Here is a 22091-nt window from a genome sequence, read left to right as displayed (position 1 = left end):
GATTTTCAAACCAAACATTTCCCCCCAGTTCTTCTTTTTCTTGGTTTGATATGTTCTTAACCAGTAGTCTTGTTTTTATTTTATTTAATTTGAATCCAGCTACTTCAATGTGATTGCTTCCATACGCTTCTAATAATTCATGGAAACTCATGAATGAGATGTTTTGGGTTTCCTGCATAGCGCACGCAAATAACTCCTCGTCTACTTGCTCTGTTGTATCTAGTGAGGAGGAGGACTTGAGCCTTTTTCTTCTTTCAAGATTAGCACATGGCTTCACTTTCGGCGATTTTGAAAATGAGACTCTATAATAGCATCTTGTTAACTGTAGGAGAAGGGACGCGAGTGGTGCTGTGGGTTAAACCACAGAGCCTAGGACTTGCCAATCAGAAGGTCGGCGGTTCAAATCCCCGCGACGGGGTGAGCTCCCGTTGCTCGGTCCCTGCTCCTGCCAACCTAGCAGTTCGAAAGCATGTCAAAGTGCAAGTAGATAAATAGGTACCGCTCCGGCGGGAAGGTAAACGACGTTTCTGTGTGCTGCTCTGGTTCGCCAGAAGCGGCTTGGTCATGCTGGCCACATGAACCGGAAGCTGTACGCCGGCTCCCTTGGCCAATAAAGCGAGATGAGCGCCGCAACCCCAGAGTCGGCCACGACTGGACCTAATGGTCAGGGGTCCTTTAACTGTAGGAGAAGCAGAAGTGGCCACAACCACAACCCTGGCTGGTTTGTGAGAGCTGAATTCCAGGGCACCACAGTGTAGTTTCTACACCTTTAATTTTGCCAGCCCAGCCCAGCCACCCCCAAAATATTCCCAAGAATAGTAGCCATTACACAGAAAGGTTTTATTTTGCAAACATTTCCTCCTTACTCTGAGGGGGAGCAAAGCCTGAGGGCGTTCATTAGAACTGACAGCATAGAGAGCAACATGGAGCTGGTATGCTCAAGAAAGCGATCGTGAAAATGATGCAAATGGACATGTTAAATGTGTGCAACATGTTCCAGTGAATTGCTGCGTGCTTTTCTAGACACTGTATCACAGATGAAATTCTTTTCTGTGTTCAGCATGGATAACTGAGACTCTATTACGGCAGCTCCCTGCTTATCGTGAGAAAGATGTAAAGCATACCCAAATGAACGCATGGGGGTGAGAAATGGGTAGAGCCTTTTAGGCTTAACTATATTTACAGATGATGTATATTGTTACACTGTTACTGGTAATGAGTAAAAAAAAAAGTTTGCTAAATCGGGTTTGTTTGATTTCATTGCTTCCACCATATTTTGTATGAAACAAACGTCTTTCCAACCTTGCAGTGTATCTCCCCAACTGCTTTAAGGCCTTTTATGCGACCATGGCGGAGTCTACACACATATAAAAAATGCTATCAAAATGCTTTTTTAAAAAAAGGCGTTCTTAAAAATACATTGAATTTTCCATAAGGCTCACCATCGCCATCTAGTGTCACATTGTATATTGCACTTAAAACACACTTAACACATTTTATTTGCAGCTGTATAGCTGAGTCTCCTGTGTGGTTGGGGGAATGGCCCCTAAAATCATGTCCCGTTGCCTAATTTATGTGTTAGGATTGCATGCCACATACAATTACCTTGGTTTTAGCCATAACTAAGACACTGAGAAGGGACGCGGGTGGCGCTGTGGGTAAAAGCCTCAGTGCCTAGGGCTTGCCGATCGAAAGGTCGGTGGTTCGAATCCCCGCGGCGGGGTGCGCTCCCGCTGCTCGGTCCCAGCGCCTGCCAACCTAGCAGTTCGAAAGCACCCCCAGGTGCAAGTAGATAAATAGGGACCGCTTACTGGCGGGAAGGTAAACGGCATTTCCGTGTGCTGCGATGGCTCGCCAGATGCAGCTTGTCACGCTGGCCACGTGACCCGGAAGTGTCTCCGGACAGCGCTGGCCCCCGGCCTCTTGAGTGAGATGAGCGCACAACCCTAGAGTCTGTCAAGACTGGCCCGTACGGGCAGGGGTACCTTTACCTTTACCTTTAAGACACTGAGATCCAGCGTTAAGGGCCTTCTGGCGGTTCCCTCATTGCAAGAAGCGAGGTTACAGGGAACCAGGCAAAGGGCCTTCTCAGTAGTGGCCCCCGCCCTTTGGAACACCCTCCCATCAGAGGTCAAGGAAATAAGCAGCTATCCTGTTTTTTTTTTAAAGACACCTGAAGGCAGCCCTGTTTAGGGAAGTTTTTAATATTTAATGCTGGATAGTTTTTAACACTCGATTGGGAGCCGCCCAGAGTGGCTGGGGAAACTCAGCCAGATGGGCGGGGTATAAATAATAAATTATTATTATTATTATTATTATTATTATTATTATTATTATTATTATTATTATCATCAGCTGAAGATGAAACTAGCATTGCTGGTGGGGGAGGGGCGCGCAAAGGACGGTTGAGGTAATCTGATTTTGATAAGGCCTGCTGAAATCATGACACTTCCTGACTGGAAAGCTTAAAGCCTGCCGCTGCTACACGGGAGACGGATTAAAGAAAAGGAGCTGCTAGGAGCTAGGTGGAGTCCTAGATCTAAAAAAAAAAGTATAGACTTGCGCACACTGGCCAGCATCCGTTTTGACATGAAATATTCGTTTTCGGCTTTTCAGAAGTACCGTATTTTTTGCTCTATAAGACTCACTTTTTCCCTCCTAAAAAGTAAAGGGAAATGTGTATGCGTCTTATGGAGCGAATGCAGGCTGCGCAGCTATCCCAGAAGCCAGAACAGCAAGAGGAATTGCTGCTTTCGCTGCGTAGTGATCCCTCTTGCTGTTCTGGCTTCTGAGATTCAGAATATTTTTTTTCTTCTTGTTTTCCTCCTCCAAAAACTAGATGCGTCTTATGGTCTGGTGCATCTTATAGAGCGAAAAATACGGTATGTAAAGGCAAGAAACGGGCAGGGGAGGGGGAGTGCTGGCCTGCAATGGTGCTCACCTGAGTTGCCAGAACTGCTCTCTGGCTGCGGAAAAAACCCCCCACTGGATAGACCTAAAGAGAGCCTGCAGTCTCAGACCTATGACCCACCTAGTCCAGCCCCCTGCTCCCACAGCGACCAACTCTATGTCCATGAGACGCCCACAAGCAGAATAAACACCACTTGTTCTTTCTTCCCTCTGCCCAGAGTTTTGCTCTTTAGTTCATGGTTGTGGTTCTGAAGCAGTTATATTAAGTAGAGGACACTTGATTTTATGACGAAAAGAAATTCTCAGGCTTTATTTTTAATGTTGTAGAACAAAGGGATGCGGGAAACGTCACACACCTCAACCATAGCGATGCTCCCGCGGTTTGCTTGTGGATGGCAAAGCACAAAAGAGGAGGACAGGAAATGTCACGTGGTTTCGCTTGTACTGCATAGACTCCGGCTGTCCCTATTTGCCAGGTATAGTTCCTGTTTTCTGGTGCCCAGCGGCGCTAACACATGTAAATTTAATAGGCCGTATAGTAACAAATGCTGGGATGCAGGTGGTGCTGTGGGTTAAACCACAGAGCCTAGGACTTGCTGATCAGGAGATCGGCTGTTCAAATCCCCCTGACGGGGTGAGCTCCCGTTGCTCGGTCCCTGCTCCTGCCCACTTAGCAGTTCGAAAGCACGTCAAAGTGCAAGTAGATAAATAGGTACTGCTCCGGTGGGAAGGTAAACGGCGTTTCCGTGCGCTGCTCTGGTTCGCCAGAAGTGGCTTAGTCATGCTGGCCACATGACCCGGAAGCTGTACGCCGGCTCCCTCGGCCAATAAAGCGCGATGAGCACCGCAACCCCAGAGTCGGCCACGACTGGACTTAATGGTCAGGGGTCCCTTTATCTTTATAGTAACAAACACAAAGTTTTTTTACTGGAACTACTTCTCAAAAATTACATGCCACTTGAGAAGTATCTAATTTTGAGAAGTAGTTCTAGAAAATAACTTTGCGTTTGTTACTATATGGCCTATTACATTTACGGGTGTTTTCAATTGGATTTGCATAATATAGGCATTCTGGTGGTTTACAGCGGTGCTAACACACTGTCTGGACTCAGTATTTGGGAGAGATGTTTGGGGAGAGGGGGGGATTTCAACATTTTCTTAGTATGCACAGGCATGCGTCAGAGTTCTTTGGGTTTCAACCCTCCCTCCCACGTCGCTAGGCGTCAAAGATCTAAGGGGACAGCTGCAAAAAGTCTAGTATGAAAATGTATATAAATGCACCTGCACAGATCCTAAGCAGCGGTCCGTTGCTCCATTTTCCTTCCCTTAAACACTGCCTATTTGGCTGAACATCTTTGCAGCTTTTCTATAACGAGGGCAGCCAAAGTTTGTGAGATGAAAACCTACTTAAGATCTCCACCTTAAACTGTTGCAGTTTCCTAGTGCAAGATAGGTCAAGGCAAAGTAAATTATCCCAACATACATACAGCAGGTGGATAAGATTTTCCCGCAAAGCCATTCCTCCTTGGGATGGGAGCACAGAGCCATTATGAGCATTCTAGAGTCTTTCTGGCAAGGCTGGAAGGTATGATGCAGTGAGAATGCAATGGGAAAATCTGGCTGAAATGTCCTATTTGATCAAGCGTGACGTAGCGACCGTCCCATTGGTTCCATTCAGAGGCCTAGAAAGAAGAGGGAGCAAAGGCTTCAGTAAGGCTATGACAAAGTCTTGACATGATTCAGCAAATGGGTTTGGTGAAAGCATTAGTTTCCATACATTGGCCTAACAAGCCTCGTATTGTATCCGGGAGGCATGGGTCTTTATCTTGCCAGTGCCAAAAGTTAGCATCCAGTAACTGAAAATTTAGGAGCTGCAATTCCTGTCAAGGTATGCAATGATTTATCTATTTATTTGTAGTACAGTGGTACCTCAGGTTAAGTACTTAATTCGTTCCGGAAGTCCCTTCTTAACCTGAAACTGTACTTGACCTGAAGCACCACTTTAGCTAATGGGGCCTCCTGCTGCCACCGCGCCGCAGGAGCACAATTTCTGTTCTCATCCTGAAGCAAAGTTCTTAACCTGAAGCACTATTTCTGGGTTAGCAGAGTCTGTAACCTGAAGCGTATGTAACCTGAAGTGTATCTCACCCAAGGAACCACTGTATATGCAATTTTTGTGCACAATACTTAGCTGAAGAGCTGCATCGCAAAATTCAGGTAAGTGTGAATTTCAAAGCAGAGCGGTGCTTCACTTTGCACATCGCTTCGGAAAATGTGAATTTGGTAAGTTCCCCTTTAAGTGCGAAGTGAGCCGAACTTCTCACCCATCCATCGCAAGTGTGCTTAGGATTGCATTGTGGATTTAATGTGACAGGATGCCTGACTGGAGAGGACTCACCTTTTACATCTGCAATGCCGTCGCCTCCTCCTTGGGTCTGCTATTCATTTGGGAGGGGGAGAGAAATGTGCAAGTTATTTTATTAATATAACAACAACAACAACAACAACAACAATTTATTTATACCCTGCCCATCTGGCTGGGTTTCCCCAGCCACCCTGGGCGGCTTCCAATTGAATATTAATAACAATACAGCGTCAGACATAAAAAACTTCCCTAAACAGGGCCGCCTTCAGTTTTCTTTTAAAAGTAAAATAGTTGTTTATTGCCTTGACATCTGCTGGGAGGGCGTTCCACAGGGCGGGTGTCACTACCGAGAAGGCCCTCTGCCTGGTTCCCTGTAACCTCACTTCTTGCAGGGAGGGAACCACCAGAAGGCCCTTGGAGCTGGACCTCAGTGTCCAGGCAGAACGATGGAGGTGGAGATGCTCCTTCAGGTATACTGGGCCAAGGCCGTTTAGGACTTTAAAGGTCAGCACCAACACTTTGAATTGTGCCCAGAAATGTACTGGGAGCCAGTGTAGGTCTTTCAGGACCGGTGTTATGTGGTCTCGGCGGCCACTCCCAGTCACCAGTCTAGCTGCCGCATTCTGGATTAATTGCACTTTCTGAGTCGCCTTCAAAGGTAGCCCCACGTACAGCGCATTGCAGTAGTCCATATTTTAAATATTAGTATATTTAAAATGATGCAGTGCTTCGTGACCTCTTAATTTTGTATTTTTGAGCCATATGTACCATATTTTTCGCCCTATAGGGCGCACTGGCCCATAGGGCGCACCTCATTTTTTTGGGGGGGGGGAATAAATAAAAAAAATTATTCCCCCCCCCCAGCTGCGGGGCTGGGGCGGGGGAAGCCCAAGCTTCCCCCGACCCCAGCCCCCAGAACAGGCTGCTATCCACAAGCCTTGCGAGCCTAGCGGCAACTCCCGCCAGGCTCGCAAGGCTTCCAGACATCTGCACGAAGCATGGGGCGCTCTCCAGAGCGCGCCCCATCCTTCGGGCTACAGGCTGCTGCCCGCAAGCCTTGCGAGCCCGCTGGGCACTCCCGCCGGGCTCCCAAGGCTTGCGGATAGCTTCCTGAAGCCTGGAGAGCGAGAGGGGTCAGTGCGCACCGACGCCTCTCGCTCTCCAGGCTTCAGCGAAAGCCTGCGTTCGCCCCATAGGACGCACACACATTTCCCCTTCATTTTTGGAGGGGAAAAAGTGCGTCCTATGGGGCAAAAAATACGGTATATATAAAATCACTTTTTTCAGCTGTGAATGAGGAAGGCAGAAGAGGGCTTTCTGCTGCTGAATTTCCTCATGCAAGAGATTCTAGGTGCCTCAGCTCGTATCATTATGACAGGGATTTCTATCAGTCTAAGGCAGTGGCTTTCAACCAGTGTGCCGTGGCACCCTGGGGTGCCTTGAATGATGGCCAGGGTGCTGCAGGCAACACTGGCCTCTGTCTTCCTTTCTCTCCCTCCCATCTCTGATGCCCTCTTGCATCTCTGCCTTCCAAAGGCTTGCCCAGCTGTTTGTTGCAGCAGCCCTAGCTACAAGCTCCTCAGGCGAATGGTGCCTCTAGGGCTGGTCAGGGATGCTGGTTGCCAGGAGCTGAGGTGGCCTTAGAGTAAGCAAGCAAGCGGGCATGGGAGCCCAGCCAGCTAGTCTGCCCGCCCTTGCTGTTGGGAATGGACAGACAAGTCCCAGGCCCCTGTGGGGCAGTGTGAAGAGGCACCTCTCTTTGGGGTGGAGTGGGGCAGCTCAGAGACTAGGGGCGGCAGAAGCAGTTGCCCAGAGGACTCCCAAGGAGAGGGGAGAGGGGAGAAGAAGGAGGAGGAGGAGGAGTTTGGATTTGATATCCTGCTTTATCACTACCCGAAGGAGTCTCAAAGCGGCTAACATTCTCCTTTCCCTTCCTCCCCCACAACAAACACTCTGTGAGGTGAATGAGGCTGAGAGACTTCAAAGAAGTGTGACTAACCCAAGGTCACCCAGCAGCTGCATGTGGAGGAGCGGGGATGTGAACCCGGTTCATCAGATTACAAGTCCACCGCTCTTAACCACTACATCACACTGTGGAGGCTGAGGAAACACTCCACAGGATGTTTGAAAAAGGGTGAGAGGTTGCGAGCTCTGCAGGCAAGGGGTGACATAACTGGGCTCCCGAGCCCCACAGGGGTGCTGCAGAGAGAATGTAGTTGGTCAAGGGAGCCGTGGACTCAAAAAAGTTGGAAACCTCTGGTCTAAGAGATTCACTGAAGGCTTGAAAAGTTTGCCCGGCTTTGTCCACTTTATATATGTAGTTAGTTAGTAGATGATAGATAGATAGATAGATAGATGATAGATAGATAGATAGATAGATAGATAGATAGATAGATAGATAGATAGATAGATAGATAGATAGATGATAGATAGATAGATGATAGATAGAGATAGATAGATAGATAGATAGATGATAGATAGATAGATAGATAGACAGAAAGACAGATATATGGTGTCCACTTCATGTGTTCCATCCAGCCTTTTTAAAGGCAAATTTTGGTGTTGTGAAAAACTGTAGGTTTTTGTATCAATGCATCACAAAATTTGTTCTATTTCTGCTGCTGCTTGACTCCTTTACCCAACTCTCAACCAGCATTTTAAAAATGCTTATAATTAGGCTGTAACCCATTTGTGGACACCTCTGCTAATTCACCAGATTTCTGAAAAAGGTGTGTGTGTGGAGAAATGGAGAGAGATTTGTTTTCTAGGCTGCCTCCCTTTGCAGAGCCCTACAAATCCAGCAATGTATGAGAGAGCTATACTTATTAAGAGAGAAAGCAGGCATGTTCTGTAAAAAAAAAAAAAGGTACCCTGGTTATTATGAAACAAAATGCCTAGGAGATTATAAAGGGCTGCTATGGTAAACAAGGTCTTTGAATTAGTTAGTTCCCAGCTAGTTTTAAGTGAACCTACTACCCCAGTACTGCCATCCAACAGAGTTTAAAGGAAATTATCTTACCACAGCACACCGACAGGGTGATCACCAACAATACCAGCAGAAGAAAGCAGCCACCTGCTAAGGGGGCCCAAATGTACAGTTCGCAGGGGAACATCACATCATCATCTGGATCTGCAGAAACAAGAGCACACCAGAAATGAATCCTAAATCAACAGCTAGTAACAAACCTGTGATTTACAGCTGTCCAGTTTTTGACTGGGGCCTCTCACTCCCTGGTGCTATTCTGTGATCCATTTGCCACAGTAAGGGACATTCTAGCACTCCAGCTTTAAGTACATTTTTACATCTGCAGGTATAAAAAGGGTAAAGGGACCCCTGACCATTAGGTCCAGTTGTGACCGACTCTGGGGTTGCGGCGCTCATCTCGCTTTATTGGCCGAGGGAGCCGGCGTACAGCTTTCGGGTCATGTGGCCAGCATGACTAAGCCGCTTCTGGTGAACCAGAGCAGCGCACGGAAACGCCGTTTACCTTCCCACCGGAGCGGTACCTATTTATCTACTTGCACTTTGACGTGCTTTCGAACTGCTAGGTTGGCAGGAGCAGGGACCGAGCAACGGGAGCTCACCCTGTCACCGGGATTCGAACCGCCGACCTTCTGATTGGCAAGTCCTTCTGCAATGGAGGAGGACCACTGTCCTTCTTGAATGCCACAGTAAGGGACATTCTAGCACTCCAGCTTTAAGTACATTTTTACATCTGCAGGTATACTTCCATCAATCTCCAGCTCCTTGAAAGATTCCATCAACACTGTCTCCAAAAATTATCACTTGGGAAGACAGGCGGACTAATGCCAGTGTACTGGAAGAAGCAAAGATCACCAGTGTCGAAGCAGTGATTCTTCAACTTCGTTGGACTAGTCATGTTGTTCGGATGCCTGATTATCGTCTTCCAAGGCAACTACTTTATTCCGAACTTAAAAATGGAAAGCGTAATGCTGGTGGTCAACAAAAGAGGTTTAAAGACTCTCTCATGGCAAATCTAAAAAAAATGTAGCCTAAACACCGACAACTGGGAAACACTGGCCTGTGAGCGCTCCAATTGGAGAACAGTCTTTGCCAAAGGTGTCATGGGTTTTGAAGACGCTCGAACTCAGGGCGAAAGGGAGAAAGGTGCTAAGAGGGTTTGGCAAACCCTCACCATGGAGGCAGTGAGAGATTTTACTTTCTTGGGCTCCATGATCACTGCAGATGGTGACAGCAGTCATGAAATTACAGTAAAAGATGCCTGCTTCTTGGGAGAAAGGCGATGGCAAACCTAGACAGCATCTTAAAAAGCAGAGACATCACCTTGCCAACAAAGGTCCATATAGTTAAAGCCATGGTTTTCCCAGTAGTGATGTATGGAAGTGAGAGCTGGACCATAAAGAAAGCCGAAGAATTGATGCTTTTGAATTATGGTGCTGGAGGAGACTCTTGAGAGTCCCATGGACTGCAAGAAGATCAAACCTATCCATTCTGAAGGAAATCAGCCCTGAGTGCTCACTGGAAGGACAGATCGTGAAGCTGAGGCTCCAATACTTTGGCCACCTCAAGAGAAGAGAAGACTCCCTGGAAAAGACCCTGATGTTGGGAAAGATGGAGGGCACAAGGAGAAGGGGACGACAGAGGACGAGATGGTTGGATAGTGTTCTTGAAGCGACAAACATGAGTCTGACCAAACTGCGGGAGGCAGTGGAAGGCAGGAGTGCCTGGCGTGCTCTGGCCCATGGTGTCACGAAGAGTCGGACACGACTAAATGACTAAACAACAACAACAACACCATGATCAACACCTGCCCGGAAATCTATGCCCTCACTGTGGAAGGATGTGTGGATCCAGAATTGGCCTCCACAGTCACTTACGGACTCACGGTTAAGACCATGTTTATGGAAGACAATCTTACTTGGCTACGAGTGATCGCCAAAGAAGATACTTCTAATCAATATTTGCAATTGAGTTCACAAGAAAGCGAGCATTTAAGTGGCTATTCTTGCCGGACTTGGATGTGTGTAGACATGGAAAGATATAAGGACCTGAGTTTGGCCCACATGGACTGTTTATCAATGCTGTGCACACTTTTTCCTACAAAGAAATTATACCCGCACGAGAAAATCACTGCAATAAGATGCCTTGCTGGATCAAGCCAAGGTCCATCAACTCTCCCATTTCCAACCACTAAGTGGCTAACCTCAAGTCTCTGATAGTGGTCAGTCTCATGCCTCATGCTCACTCACTTGGACACCTGAAAGCAGTAGCAGTGATGAGCAGAGCAGCAGGGTTGAAATAATTGGCCATCATCCAGCCAGCCGGCCATGATTTATTTACATGCTCTTTTCTACCAAATCGTGCTCAAAGCAGTGTGCAACGAAGAAAACAGGGAGGCATCTCAAAATCCAACAGTGCAAATGCAATTTCATAACAACGTAATACAACAACACGGCAGAAAATAAAGTAACGTACCAAAACAAAAAAACAAAAACCCAACCCACGGCTAAGCTGTGAGCCTTGGAGCCTGTGCCCATTGAGTTGACCCCCTCGTGATGGTCCTTAAAAAATAGCTTTTGTGTTGCCAAATTAGAGGCATCACTGTGCTGAGATCATTTCTAGCAGAAAACAGTGTTTCGTTTTTCTTTCCATTCACTTCATTGGCGGGAGTGACTTGCCCCAATGCTTTTACTGAAATTCTCACATTAAAAGCAGCGAGAGAGAAGATTCAAAGCACTGCAGAACAATTTGTGTGTTTATTGCAGAGGCTGGCTATTTACTTTAGGTTGGATTCGGACTAAATTAGGTCCCACTGAAATATATGAAACCTGAGTTGTTTTTTTGTTGGGGATTGCTGTAAAACTAGGTCATTTGTTCTCAGAAAACGGTTATCTATCTTAATTATCTACATGAGGCGAGTTCTTGGAAGTTGCCCCCCACCTGCAAGGTCAAAGAAATGATGTCATTTGACCTACACAGTTTATACCGAAATGGCTAAAATGACTGGAAGAATCAGAAATCAGGAAGACCAATGTTTTAATAAGGAATGGGGGAAATCTTAAAAACCATTGTAAACAGTTAAAATCGTTAGTAGGATTGGAATATCACTTGTAGAATAAGGGTGAATTTTGGACACAATGGAGATGTAAAAGATTTGGATTATCATAGTAGACGGCGGGAGGAAATGATTAACAATAGGACCCACAAAGGGGAGGAGGGAAGTTCAGGAGGTTCCTTGGGATCTTGTTTTTATGTTGTATGTTCTATATGTGACTGTAAAAATGTAATCTGAAAAACCAAATAAATAAATTTATGTAGTTCCCACTGAAATATATGAAACCCGAGTTGTTTTTTTGTTGGGGATTGCTGTAAAACTAGGTCATTTGTTCTCAGAAAACGGTTATCTATCTTAATTATCTACATGAGGCGAGTTCTTGGGAGTTGCCGGCCACCTGCAAGGTCAAAGAAATGATTTCATTTGACCTACACAGTTTCCATGGGAAACGGGAAAAAGTGAAACTGAATTTAAGAGGAGAGTCTGTGGACTGTGACTCTTATCACTCCCTCAGTCACACTTTCCATCTGGACTAATCTGAAAAACCAAATAAATAAATTTATGTATATTAAAAAAGGAGAGTGAAAGATTCACTCCAAGGTTTGCCTTCACCAGGGCTCTGGTGGACGTTTATGGACTCATTTGCAACAATTAAGCTTCAATATGCCAGTGGTAAACCATTCTACTTGACGTCTGGAATGCGGTGTGGATTTATTGCTCTTCTTTGTGCTTTGGTTTCCTACACGCTGAAAGCTGCTGCTGTGTGTATTGACTCTGCTGAGAGGCCAGTTTGGAGAAAGAATACTGGGCCTAAGCTGTCAATGAATTATGAGCAAAATACCATAATTCCTCACAATTTTATCAGTACCTAAGATCTATTAAAGGGACACAGGTGGTGCTGTGGGTTAAACTACAGAGCCTGGGGCTTGCTGATCGGAAGGTTGGCGGTTCGAATCCCTGCGACGGGGTGAGCTCCTGTTGCTCAGTCCCTGCTCCTGCCAACCTAGCAGTTCGAAAGCACGAAGTACAAGTAGATAAATAGGTACTGCTCTGGCGGGAAGGTAAACGGTGTTTCCGTGCGCTGCTCTGCTTGGCCAGAAGTGGCTTAGTCATGCCGGCCACATGACCCGGAAGCTGTATGCCGGCTCCCTCGGTCAGTAAAGCGAGATGAGCGCCGCAACCCCAGAGTCGGCCACGACTGGACCTAATGGTCAGGGGTCCCTTTACCTTTACCTTTAAGATCTATTAACGTGGTCTGGATCCAAGCCTACATTTGCATCCCACCCACCTTTCTTCCTTTTTAAAAACAAAACTATTTAGTTTTTCAGATTAAAGTTTTACAGTCAATTATCCAACAAACAACATAAAAACAATATTCCAAAGCACCTCCTGAACTTCCCTCCTCCCCTTTGTGGGTCCATTTTCTCCCGCATCTTTTATAATAATCCAAATCTTTTACATCTCCATTATATTCAAAATTCAACATTAAACTACTAGTGTCATTCCAATCCTACTAACAATGTTAGCTGTTTACAATTCCCCCCCCCAAAAAATATTATAAATTCCCCCCATTCCTTATTAAAATTTTTGGTCTTTCTGGTTTCCGATTCTTCCGGTCATTTTTGCCATTTCGGCATAATCCATCAACTTAATCTGCCATGCTTCTCTGGTAGGGATTTTGTCTTCTTTCTCTGGGCCATTAACATCCAAGCAGCTGTGGTCGCATACATAAATGTTCTTTTCTGATCTGTTGGAATTTTCGGCATCTCCACCCAACTTTCTCCCACAGGGGACCTCAAGGATCACTAGACGGTCTCTTGCGTCCGGGGAATCTAACCAGACCTGCTTAGTTACCGTATTTTTCGCTCTATAGGACACACTTCCCCCCCTCCAAAAATTAAGGGGAAATGTGTGTGTGCGTCCTATGGAGCGAATGCAGGCTCCTTGGCTTCAGCGATAGCAACGTGAAGCCTCCGAAGCGCAGAGGGAGAGCTCCCTCCGCGCTCCGGAGGCTTTGCGTTGCTTTCGCTGAAGCCTGGAGAGCGAGAGGGGTCGGTGCACACCGACCCCTCTCGCTCTCCAGGCTTCAGGGATAGCCGCCTGAAGCCTTTGGAGCGCAGCAGGACCTTGTGCTATGCTCCGAAGGCTTCAGGTTCCTTTTGCTGAAGCCGGGAGAGCAAGACTCTCCGGGCTTCAGTGAAAGGAACCCGAAGTCAGTGAAAGGAACCCGAAGCCTTTGGAGCGCAGCACGAGTTCCCGCTGCGCTCCAAAGGCTTCAGGTGGGTATCCCTGAAGCCTTTGGAGCGCAATGGGAACTCGCGCTGCACTCTGAAGGCTTTGGGTTCCTTTTGCTGAAGCCGGGAGAGCAAGACTCTCCCGGTTTCAGCAGAGAGGGAGAGCTGCGCAGCGCCCCTTCAGTGAAGTGGGAGGAGAAATAGAAGGGGCTCCGTTTCTCCTGCCACTTCGCTGAAGGGGCGCTGAGCAGAGAGAGGGAGATTCCCCCCCCCCGTTCTCCCCCTCCTATGGTCCAGTATGTCCTATAAAATACGGTAGCTTCAGCAATCTCCCTGCTTCCTTCACTTTTTGGACCATGCCCCAAGAGGTACATGGCACTGGTTATAAATGTGGCCTTATATCTTTTTGCATACCAGGGTAGCCAAAATGGCGGTGCCCTGTTGGACTTCCCCTCCCATCAGCCCCTGCCAGTATGGCCAGTTCGGATTGATGATGGAAGTTGGTGGTCCAGTAACCTCTCGGGGCCTCACTCTCACTCACTTCTTCTTGTTTTGATGCCAGCTTGTTTTGATGCCAAATGAGTTGCAGGGAGAAGGAAACATACCTGAGGCTGTGAAATGTGGAAGTCCCATGGTTGTTGTAGGTCCTTCACTGGGAGTTGAAACCTGGGGTGCGATGGTAGTAGCCTCTGTAAAGAAAACAAAGATGAAGACTTTCCCTACATGTTTACAACGGCTCAGGGCTTGGTTGGGAGGCGGGCTCCACAATCCCTGCCTAATAGGGTTGCCACCTTTGTTCTGGCAAATACTGGGTGGTTGGGGGGGGGTGATTATTATTATTTTAATCTGGTGCCGAAGTGACTCCAGAGCAATCCATTATGGTCCATTGCAGCCTAACAGGTTTGAAATCTGTTGCACCCAAACACACACACACAAGAATTTGTAAATCTGTCTGTGCTTGGCTTCACAAAGCTTAAATACATGACCTTTCATATTCCATTTCAAACACATGCATTTGGACCAGGGGGGGAGGGGGACCTGAAATACAGGACAAAACTGCGTCAATACAGGATGTAGCATTTTACATTCAAATATGGGACAACCCTAAAGAGGACAGGTGGCAACCCTACTGCCTAAGGACTATAGATGGATGAATCTGTCAATTTCAGTTTCTCCCAGTTTCTAATTTTTCCACTCTTAAGTTCTTTCCTCCTCGTTTCCACATCTGTTGGTGGTGTGTATTTTTAAAAGGCGCTCATGAAAATTCACCAGCATTGTAGTACAAACTTCTCCCAATATACACGCATGTAAATCAGTTTCCCCTAGTCTAACACATGTACAGTGGTACCTCGGTTTAAGAACAGCCCTGTTTACAAACTATTCGGTTTCTGAACTCTGCAAAACTGGAAGTAGTGTCCCGGTTTGTGAACTTTACCTCGGTCTAAGAACGGAAGCTAAACGGTGGAAGGGCACTGGCGGCGGGAGGCCTCTTTAGGGAAAGTGCGCCTCGGTTTAAGAATGGTTTCGGTTTAAGAACGGACTTCCGGAACGGATTAGGTTCGTAAACCAAGGTACCACTGTCTGTTATTTTCACCAATATATGCATTTTTATGCACATTTTGTTGAATTGTCTCTTTAATTTTGAAGGTTCATTATTGTTTCACAAGATGTGTATTTTTTGGCCAGAGCAAATAACGTGACCTAGTTTTACAGCTGTGAAGCAGTATAGCAGGTGCTGTTAACTTGTGGTAATTAAGCTGTTGGGTATGATATATAAAGAGCAGCATGTAGCTCTCTCAGTACCCTGGTGGATGGGTTATGCTTATTGATATATTGTAATTTAGTGTAAAAGGAGTTTTTGTTTTTGTTATTAAAACCTAGCAAAAGTTACTTTGCGTTTCTTGAATGTGTGGTCTCCCCAGCACGCCTTCTGCAGCGCAACTAATCTGCAAATATTCAGCACATTTCATCCTAGTACGTGCATTTTCATTGTTCAGAGAATTGAATTGCAAAATTCAGAGAAGTGTGAATTTCACACGATGGCTGTCCATGGAGGCACAGGTTAATTCTATGCCCATGGCAGTTGTCTACCTGCTCCATCTGGCACACTGGTTGAAACCCTACCTGCCCACAGACTGTCTTGCCAGAGTGGTACATGCTCTGGTTATCTCCCGCTTGGACTACCACAATGAGTTCTATGTGGGGCTGCCTTTGAAGGTGACTCAGAAACTACAACTAATCCAGAACGCAGCTGCTAGAAAGGTAACTGGGAGCGGCCTCCGGGACCACATAACACCGGTCCTAAAAGATCTACATTGGCTCCCAGTACGTTTCTGAGCACAATGCAAAGTGTTGATGCTGACCTTTAAAGACCCAAATGGTCTCGGCCCTCCATCCGCATTGTTTAGCCCGGACACTGAGGTCCAGCTCTGAGGGCCTTCTGGTGGTTCCCTCACTGTGAGAAGTGAAGTGTCAGGGAATCAGGCAGAGGGCCTTCTCGGTAGTGGCGCCAGCCCTGTGGAATGCCCTCCCATCAGATGTCAAACCGATAAATAACTACACAACTTTCCAAAGACATTTGAAGGCAGCCCTGTTTAGGGAAGTTTTCAATGTTTGACGTTTTGCTGTGCTTTTATTGTGCTGGAAGCTCCTCAGAGTGGTTGGGGTGAGTGGAATATAAGTGGTAAATTATTATTAATAATTTTAGACCAGACGAGAACTTTTCTTGAAGGAAGCAAGGGGACCTATCTTTGCTGCCCACCTTACCAAATTCAGATATCAGACAGAAATGGCTCGATTCTGTAGTATCTGGTGGAAAGGAAAGCAACCTTGGGAGCAGAGCTGAAAGAAACGGGAAAACTCTATCGAAAACAAGTGAGATAATAATGACTGTGTGGAAATGAATTATTAACCAAAGGCTTTGCTTTGTGGAAGATCTGGAAAGGAATGGAAGGCTTTTGGAATGACGCAGTTCCAAAAGAGATCTGCCATAACAAGGCAGGCTTGGTTGCAGGATTTACAATCAAGAGGGGGAGGAAGCCATGGCTCTGTTATCATACTTGACTCTGTGTTTGATCTGGCAGAACCCCCTAAAAAGTTTGATGTTGGAGCGACAAGCCTGTGAAGGCTAATGAGCAGACGTTAAGACTGTTTTCTAGGGAAGTGCTGAAATGGCGTCTGCCGTCTGAATATGATTTTTGGATTAATGTGAAAATCTACACAGGATTATAACAATGTTTGTTTCAACTCACTTGTGGAGACTTTCAGAGGTTATAAAGAAAGGAACAACAACAAGAAGATTGAAAGATGATTGGTAAAGGAAAACAACAAAGAGATGAATGGACAGAACTGTGAATATCAAATGGACAGAATTGTGAACATCAAAGCAGCAGAGATAAGAGAAGATTGGATCCCTTTCTGAGCTCGAAGCATGGGTACCCCCAACAAAAATTTAAAATTCGGTTTTGTAATTTGGAACTAATGTGATTTGATTGGTTTGTTAATAAAAAATATTTTTTTAAAAATGAAAATGAAAGAAACGGGAAAACTCTTCAAGATTATCCAGATGAAGAGCGATAAATAGCCAAGGGCGAGAAGATTAGAGAGGCAAGGCTTTCTAAAATAGGAGTCACCAAGGGTGCTTCCAGACAACCTGGAATCTGATTTGTATGTAGGGAGATTAGATGGCATTGACTATTTAATGAGCCTTCGGTCTGTTTTGTTTGCAGGAAGGCTAATTAGAAAGGCTCCTATAACCCCATTGCGATTTTTCAGAATATTTAGAGGATTTAGCCCTACCACAGGAGATCAGGGCCCTGTGGGATTTGACATCTTTCCGCAGGGCCTGCAAGACAGAGCTGTTCCGCCTGGCCTTTGGGCTGGACTCAGTCTAACTCTCATTTATTTATTTTGATGGAACCCCTTATATGGGGTTTGTGTATAAATTTCCCCTCGGCTCTTTTTGCTGGCCCATGTAGGACCAGCATGGATAATTGGCCTTGGTGAATACAGTGGTACCTCGGGTTACATACGCTTCAGGTTACATACGCTTCAGGTTACAGACTCCACTAACCCAGAAATAGTGCTTCAGGTTAAGAACTTTGCTTCAGGATGAGAACAGAAATTGTGCTCCGGCGGCGTGGCGGCAGCAGGAGGCCCCATTAGCTAAAGTGGTGCTTCAGGTTAAGAACCGTTTCAGGTTAAGTACGGACCTCCGAAACGAATTAAGTACTTAGCCTGAGGTACCACTGTATTGGACGTTTTCTCCCCTTATGGCTTTGATCTATAGGCTACCACTAAAACGAGGCTACATTTTAAGCTGCATTTTAAACTGTATTCTAACTTACATTTTAATTAATTATTCTTTTGTTTGGTTTTTTGGTTTGTTAAAATGTTTTTTTACTGTATTTCTATTCAGTGTTAGCTGCCCTGAGCCCAGTCTTGGCCGGCGGGTATAAATAAAAATGTATTATTTATTATCATCATCATCATCATTTCCCTGACATTTTCCTTATCACATAAAGCACGATTTTTTGGCGAAGCGGGTTTGTTGCACAAAACCTCCCAGCTGACTATAACCGCACACCTTGAAATGTGATGCGATTGAATCCCACCCACCCCCTCCCCAAAATAGCAACCTTCTGGGAAACGCCTCTCAAAAGGGGACAGGGAAAACAGCTGGTGTGGCAGGGAATGTGTATCAAACTCACACCACTGACCGTGGGCGTTTAAACACTTGGAATGAGACTTACTTGGCAGGTAGACTTTGAGTCCTGAACTGAAGTAGACCACCTGGTTGTAGAACAAAAAGCAAAAGTAGATGCCCTCATACTCCTTCCCGAAGCTGACAATTCTTAGCAGGTAATAGTCAGAAGATTTTGATGCTATGTAGCCTCTGGCCGTTTCTTGTGGGCTTCTAGACCTTGAAGGCATATATAGGATGAAGTGAGTGCTGAGGTCCGGGTTTTGACGGACCCAGTACACCCCAACATCCATTTTGCTGGTCTCACATTTCAGTTCCACTGGAGTTTTGGAGGCTTGGGGAGCGTCACCGGTCAACTTCATTCGCACCACACTGTTGGCTTGGGGGCACCAGCAGCCTGGATAGCAAAGAAAATGCTTTGTTATTTACTGTTTACGGGATGACAGCAAAGACTGTGAAGCATAGACTTTTTTTAAAAAAATATATCTTTATTAATTTAAAATAAATACATTTCTGAAAAACAGACGTACACACAAGTAAACAACCATACAATCAAACAAACAAATAACAGAAAAATCAAACAAACCACCACACTATAAGATGGAAGAAGATTAATATAATTATCATCATATACACTCCTGAAAAACAACAATACTGTCTTCTTAATATATTGTGCACGTGGCAAAGGGGCTGATGGTTGTCATTAAGCCAGGGATTTGCTTCTGTTAGTTTTCTTTTATTAACTGTATTTGCTCTTTAATGCACCCGGTCTATTTGGTTCTCTTTTCTAGTTAATCAGTTCCCTTTTTTGCAAATTCCTGTGCTTGGGCTTCTGTTTTATTCCGGGTTGCACATTAGATTCGCATTGGTAAAATGAAATATTGTCATTTTGGGAAATGTTTGGGCAAGAGCCACGTGGTCCTTTCCGAGCAATGTCGTTATGGATCCTTTTGCTTATCTTCTAAACTTTATACCAAAGTGCAGTAATATCAAACACACTTTTGGTTATGTGTGTCACTGGAAACATAAGAAGATACCTTTGAAACAAGAATATTTGCAAAAATCATGGGATGCCCTTTCCTTGGTAAAATTAACAGAATTCCTTACATTTCGAAGTAGCTTTGATTGTGTTAATTCATGTACAGTGGTACCTCGGGTTACATACGCTTCAGGATACTTACGCTTCAGGTTGCAGACTCTGCTAACCCAGAAATAATACCTCGGGTTAAGAACTTTGTTTCAGGATGAGAACAGAAATTGCGCGGCATCAGCGCGGCAGCAGCGGGAGGCCCCGTTAGCTAAAGTGGTGCTTCAGGTTAAGAACAGTTTCGGGTTAAGAACGGACCTCCGGAACGAATTAAGTATGTAACCAGAGGTACCACTGTACTGTATATAAATAACTCCTTGTAATCCTTGGTCATGATTGATTTTAATGGTTGAGCACCATATAAAGGATAACCTTCAGGCCTAAAATACATATATTTTATCTCACAAACATGTGCTAAATCCTCTAAATATTATGACACATGGCAATGGGATTACAGGAGCATGGAGACAGCCGTTCTAATTAAGCTCACATTATAAATGGAGTGTGGAAGGATGTGCGCCGAATACATTTTTGAGAGATGAAGCCAATTTAATAAACCGTTGGAATACAACATTTCAAAATGTGTTATGCGCTATGCATTATTCTCATTCATATGGTCCTGTTGGCAAGCTGCAGCAATCCTCTTTCTGATTATTACCTTTTCTTATTGTTCAAGGATTATTCCCCAGAGTGGCTGGGGAAACTCAGCCAGATGGGCGGGGTATAAATAATAAATTATTATTATTATTATTATTATTATTATTATTATTATTATTATTATTATTCATATATTATGGTGCGCAATCATTTTATTTTCTGCTTTTTCTCTCATGTTTAGTTAAGAATGTATCATTTGATATCTGATTTGGTTTTTTTGTTTTATACTGCACTTTTTTGCAATGTTCTAAATAAGAAAAGTCTGTGTTTTCACATAGGTGTTTTGATACATCTATCAAATAAAAGGTGTGGGTTTTTTTTATTTTTTTATAAAAAAAGTTCTTTTTCCTAACTTCAAAAATTAAAAGAGCCATGCAACAAACTCCACATGACTGCAGATTTATTTTTCTCAACAGCAGCCTCCTCCTTCACCATCCCATAACATACTGCATAGATATAGCAGGCTGCTTTGGAAAGTTACAGTAATTCTGGGCAATTTTTGCGATACAGCATGGGAACCGTGTAGTCACAGAAAACAAATCCAAAAGTCTTGCTGGACAAACCTCAGCCCTGAATCACATCCAAAGTCTATCCCTCTAACCAATTGTGGCTTAAGTAAAAAAGACCCACAGCCGTGGGATCATACTCACATAGTATCAGGCCGACAGGCCACAGGAGAGAAAAAAATCTGGCCATTTTCTCTTTTCTTCGGTGAAAGCAGAAGTGAGCAGAAGCGAGTTTGATGGCTGCAAGACCTGCTGAGTGGAAAGGATGTGATGTCAGCCTCAGCCCTGAAGAGAAGATTCTCAGCTTCTTCTTTCAAGCTAACTACAAGCAAACAAAAAAGACCTGCGAAGAATGCCCAGTATGGATGATATTTCCCCCCATCATCTGTCTTCCACTGTGTAATGAGCAAGCCTTACATATACATATATATGCCAGAATCCTGTTGCTTATAATCTAGGTTGGATGGGCAGGATGTGGTGGCAGAGTAACACTCTTTGGCAGAGCAAAATAAAAATAAAAGTACCTGATTCTAGAGGAAAGGAACACAAAAGCTGGCAGAGTAGAACAGGATGGAACAGAGAGCTAACCAAAGGCAGAACTGTAAGGTGATCTGGAGGTCATCTTCTAAGTTTCCAGGAGAGGCTCAGTGGAGCAGAGCTCAGCCTTTTCCTTCCAGTTTACCACACCTCTCTGACATCTTCATGAGAAAAACATGCGCTGTTGCCTACAGGGATTATTCTAGGCCTGGCTGGTAGCGGACGTTTGCAGTTCAAATAATCCTTTGACCATGCATGTTAAACATGACGACTGGTACAGCAAACCTCTAGGTGTGAGGCCTTGCACAGGGAGCAATCTGTGATGGTGTGCGCCTGGGACTGAGACCATTTCAGACGCTATGTACACATTAAAGGTAAAGGTAAAGGGACCCCTGACCATTAGGTCCAGTCGTGGCCGACTCATCTCGCTTTACTGGCCGAGGGAGCCGGCGTACAGCTTCCGGGTCATGTGGCCAACATAACTAAGCCACTTCTGGCGAACCAGAGCAGCGCACGGAAACGCCGTTTACCTTCCGGCCGGAGCAGTGCCTAGTTATCTACTTGCACTTTGACGTGCTTTCAAACTGCTAGGGTGGCAGGAGCAGGGATCGAGCAATGGGAGCTCACCCCGTCGCGGGGATTCGAACTGCCGACCTTCCAATGGGCAAGCCCTAGGCTCAGTGGTTTATACCACAGTGCCACCCACATCCCCTTAATCTGGTAAAGGTAAAGGGACCCCTGACCATTAGGTCCAGTCATGGCCGACTCTGGGGTTGCGGCGCTCATCTCGCTTTACTGGCCGAGGGAGCCAACGTACAGCTTCTGGGTCATGTGGCCAGCAGGACTAAGCCGCTTCTGGCGAACCAGAGCAGTGCACGGAAACGCCGTTTACCTTCCCACCAGAGCGGTATCTGGGACGCAGGTGGCGCTGTGGGTTAAAGCCTCAGCACCTAGGACTTGCCGATCGAAAGGTCGGCGGTTCGAATCCCTGCGGCGGGGTGCGCTCCTGTCGTTCGGTCCCAGCGCCTGCCAACCTAGCAGTTCGAAAGCACCTT

General features: G+C 45.5%; 1 protein-coding gene across 4 annotated transcripts; it reads right to left on the bottom strand.

The window, feature by feature from the left end:
• Window positions 1–3191: 3191 nt before the first annotated feature.
• CD8A (CD8 subunit alpha) lies at window positions 3192–21175 on the bottom strand. 4 transcript variants are annotated; one of them, XM_077917496.1, is made up of 7 exons: window positions 21024–21175; window positions 20644–20751; window positions 18299–18646; window positions 14153–14236; window positions 8295–8405; window positions 5309–5348; window positions 3192–4592 (listed from the first exon to the last, which is right to left on the bottom strand). In XM_077917496.1, exons 2-7 carry the CDS (start codon window positions 20687–20689, stop codon window positions 4541–4543), a joined length of 681 nt encoding a protein of 226 aa, XP_077773622.1. In that variant the 5' UTR covers window positions 20690–20751; window positions 21024–21175; the 3' UTR covers window positions 3192–4540. The 4 variants fall into 4 exon arrangements, with proteins under 4 accessions (XP_077773622.1, XP_077773623.1, XP_077773624.1 ...); XM_077917497.1 differs by having other exon boundaries at window positions 20644–20748; window positions 21024–21145; XM_077917498.1 differs by having other exon boundaries at window positions 5309–5345; window positions 20644–21149.
• Between the last annotated feature and the right edge of the window lie 916 nt (window positions 21176–22091).

Source organism: Podarcis muralis, chromosome 13, assembly GCF_964188315.1.
Source record: "Podarcis muralis chromosome 13, rPodMur119.hap1.1, whole genome shotgun sequence".
Classification (NCBI taxonomy): domain Eukaryota; kingdom Metazoa; phylum Chordata; class Lepidosauria; order Squamata; family Lacertidae; genus Podarcis; species Podarcis muralis.
The sequence above is the reverse complement of the archived record's forward strand: the minus strand, read 5'-3'. Positions and strand labels throughout refer to the sequence as shown.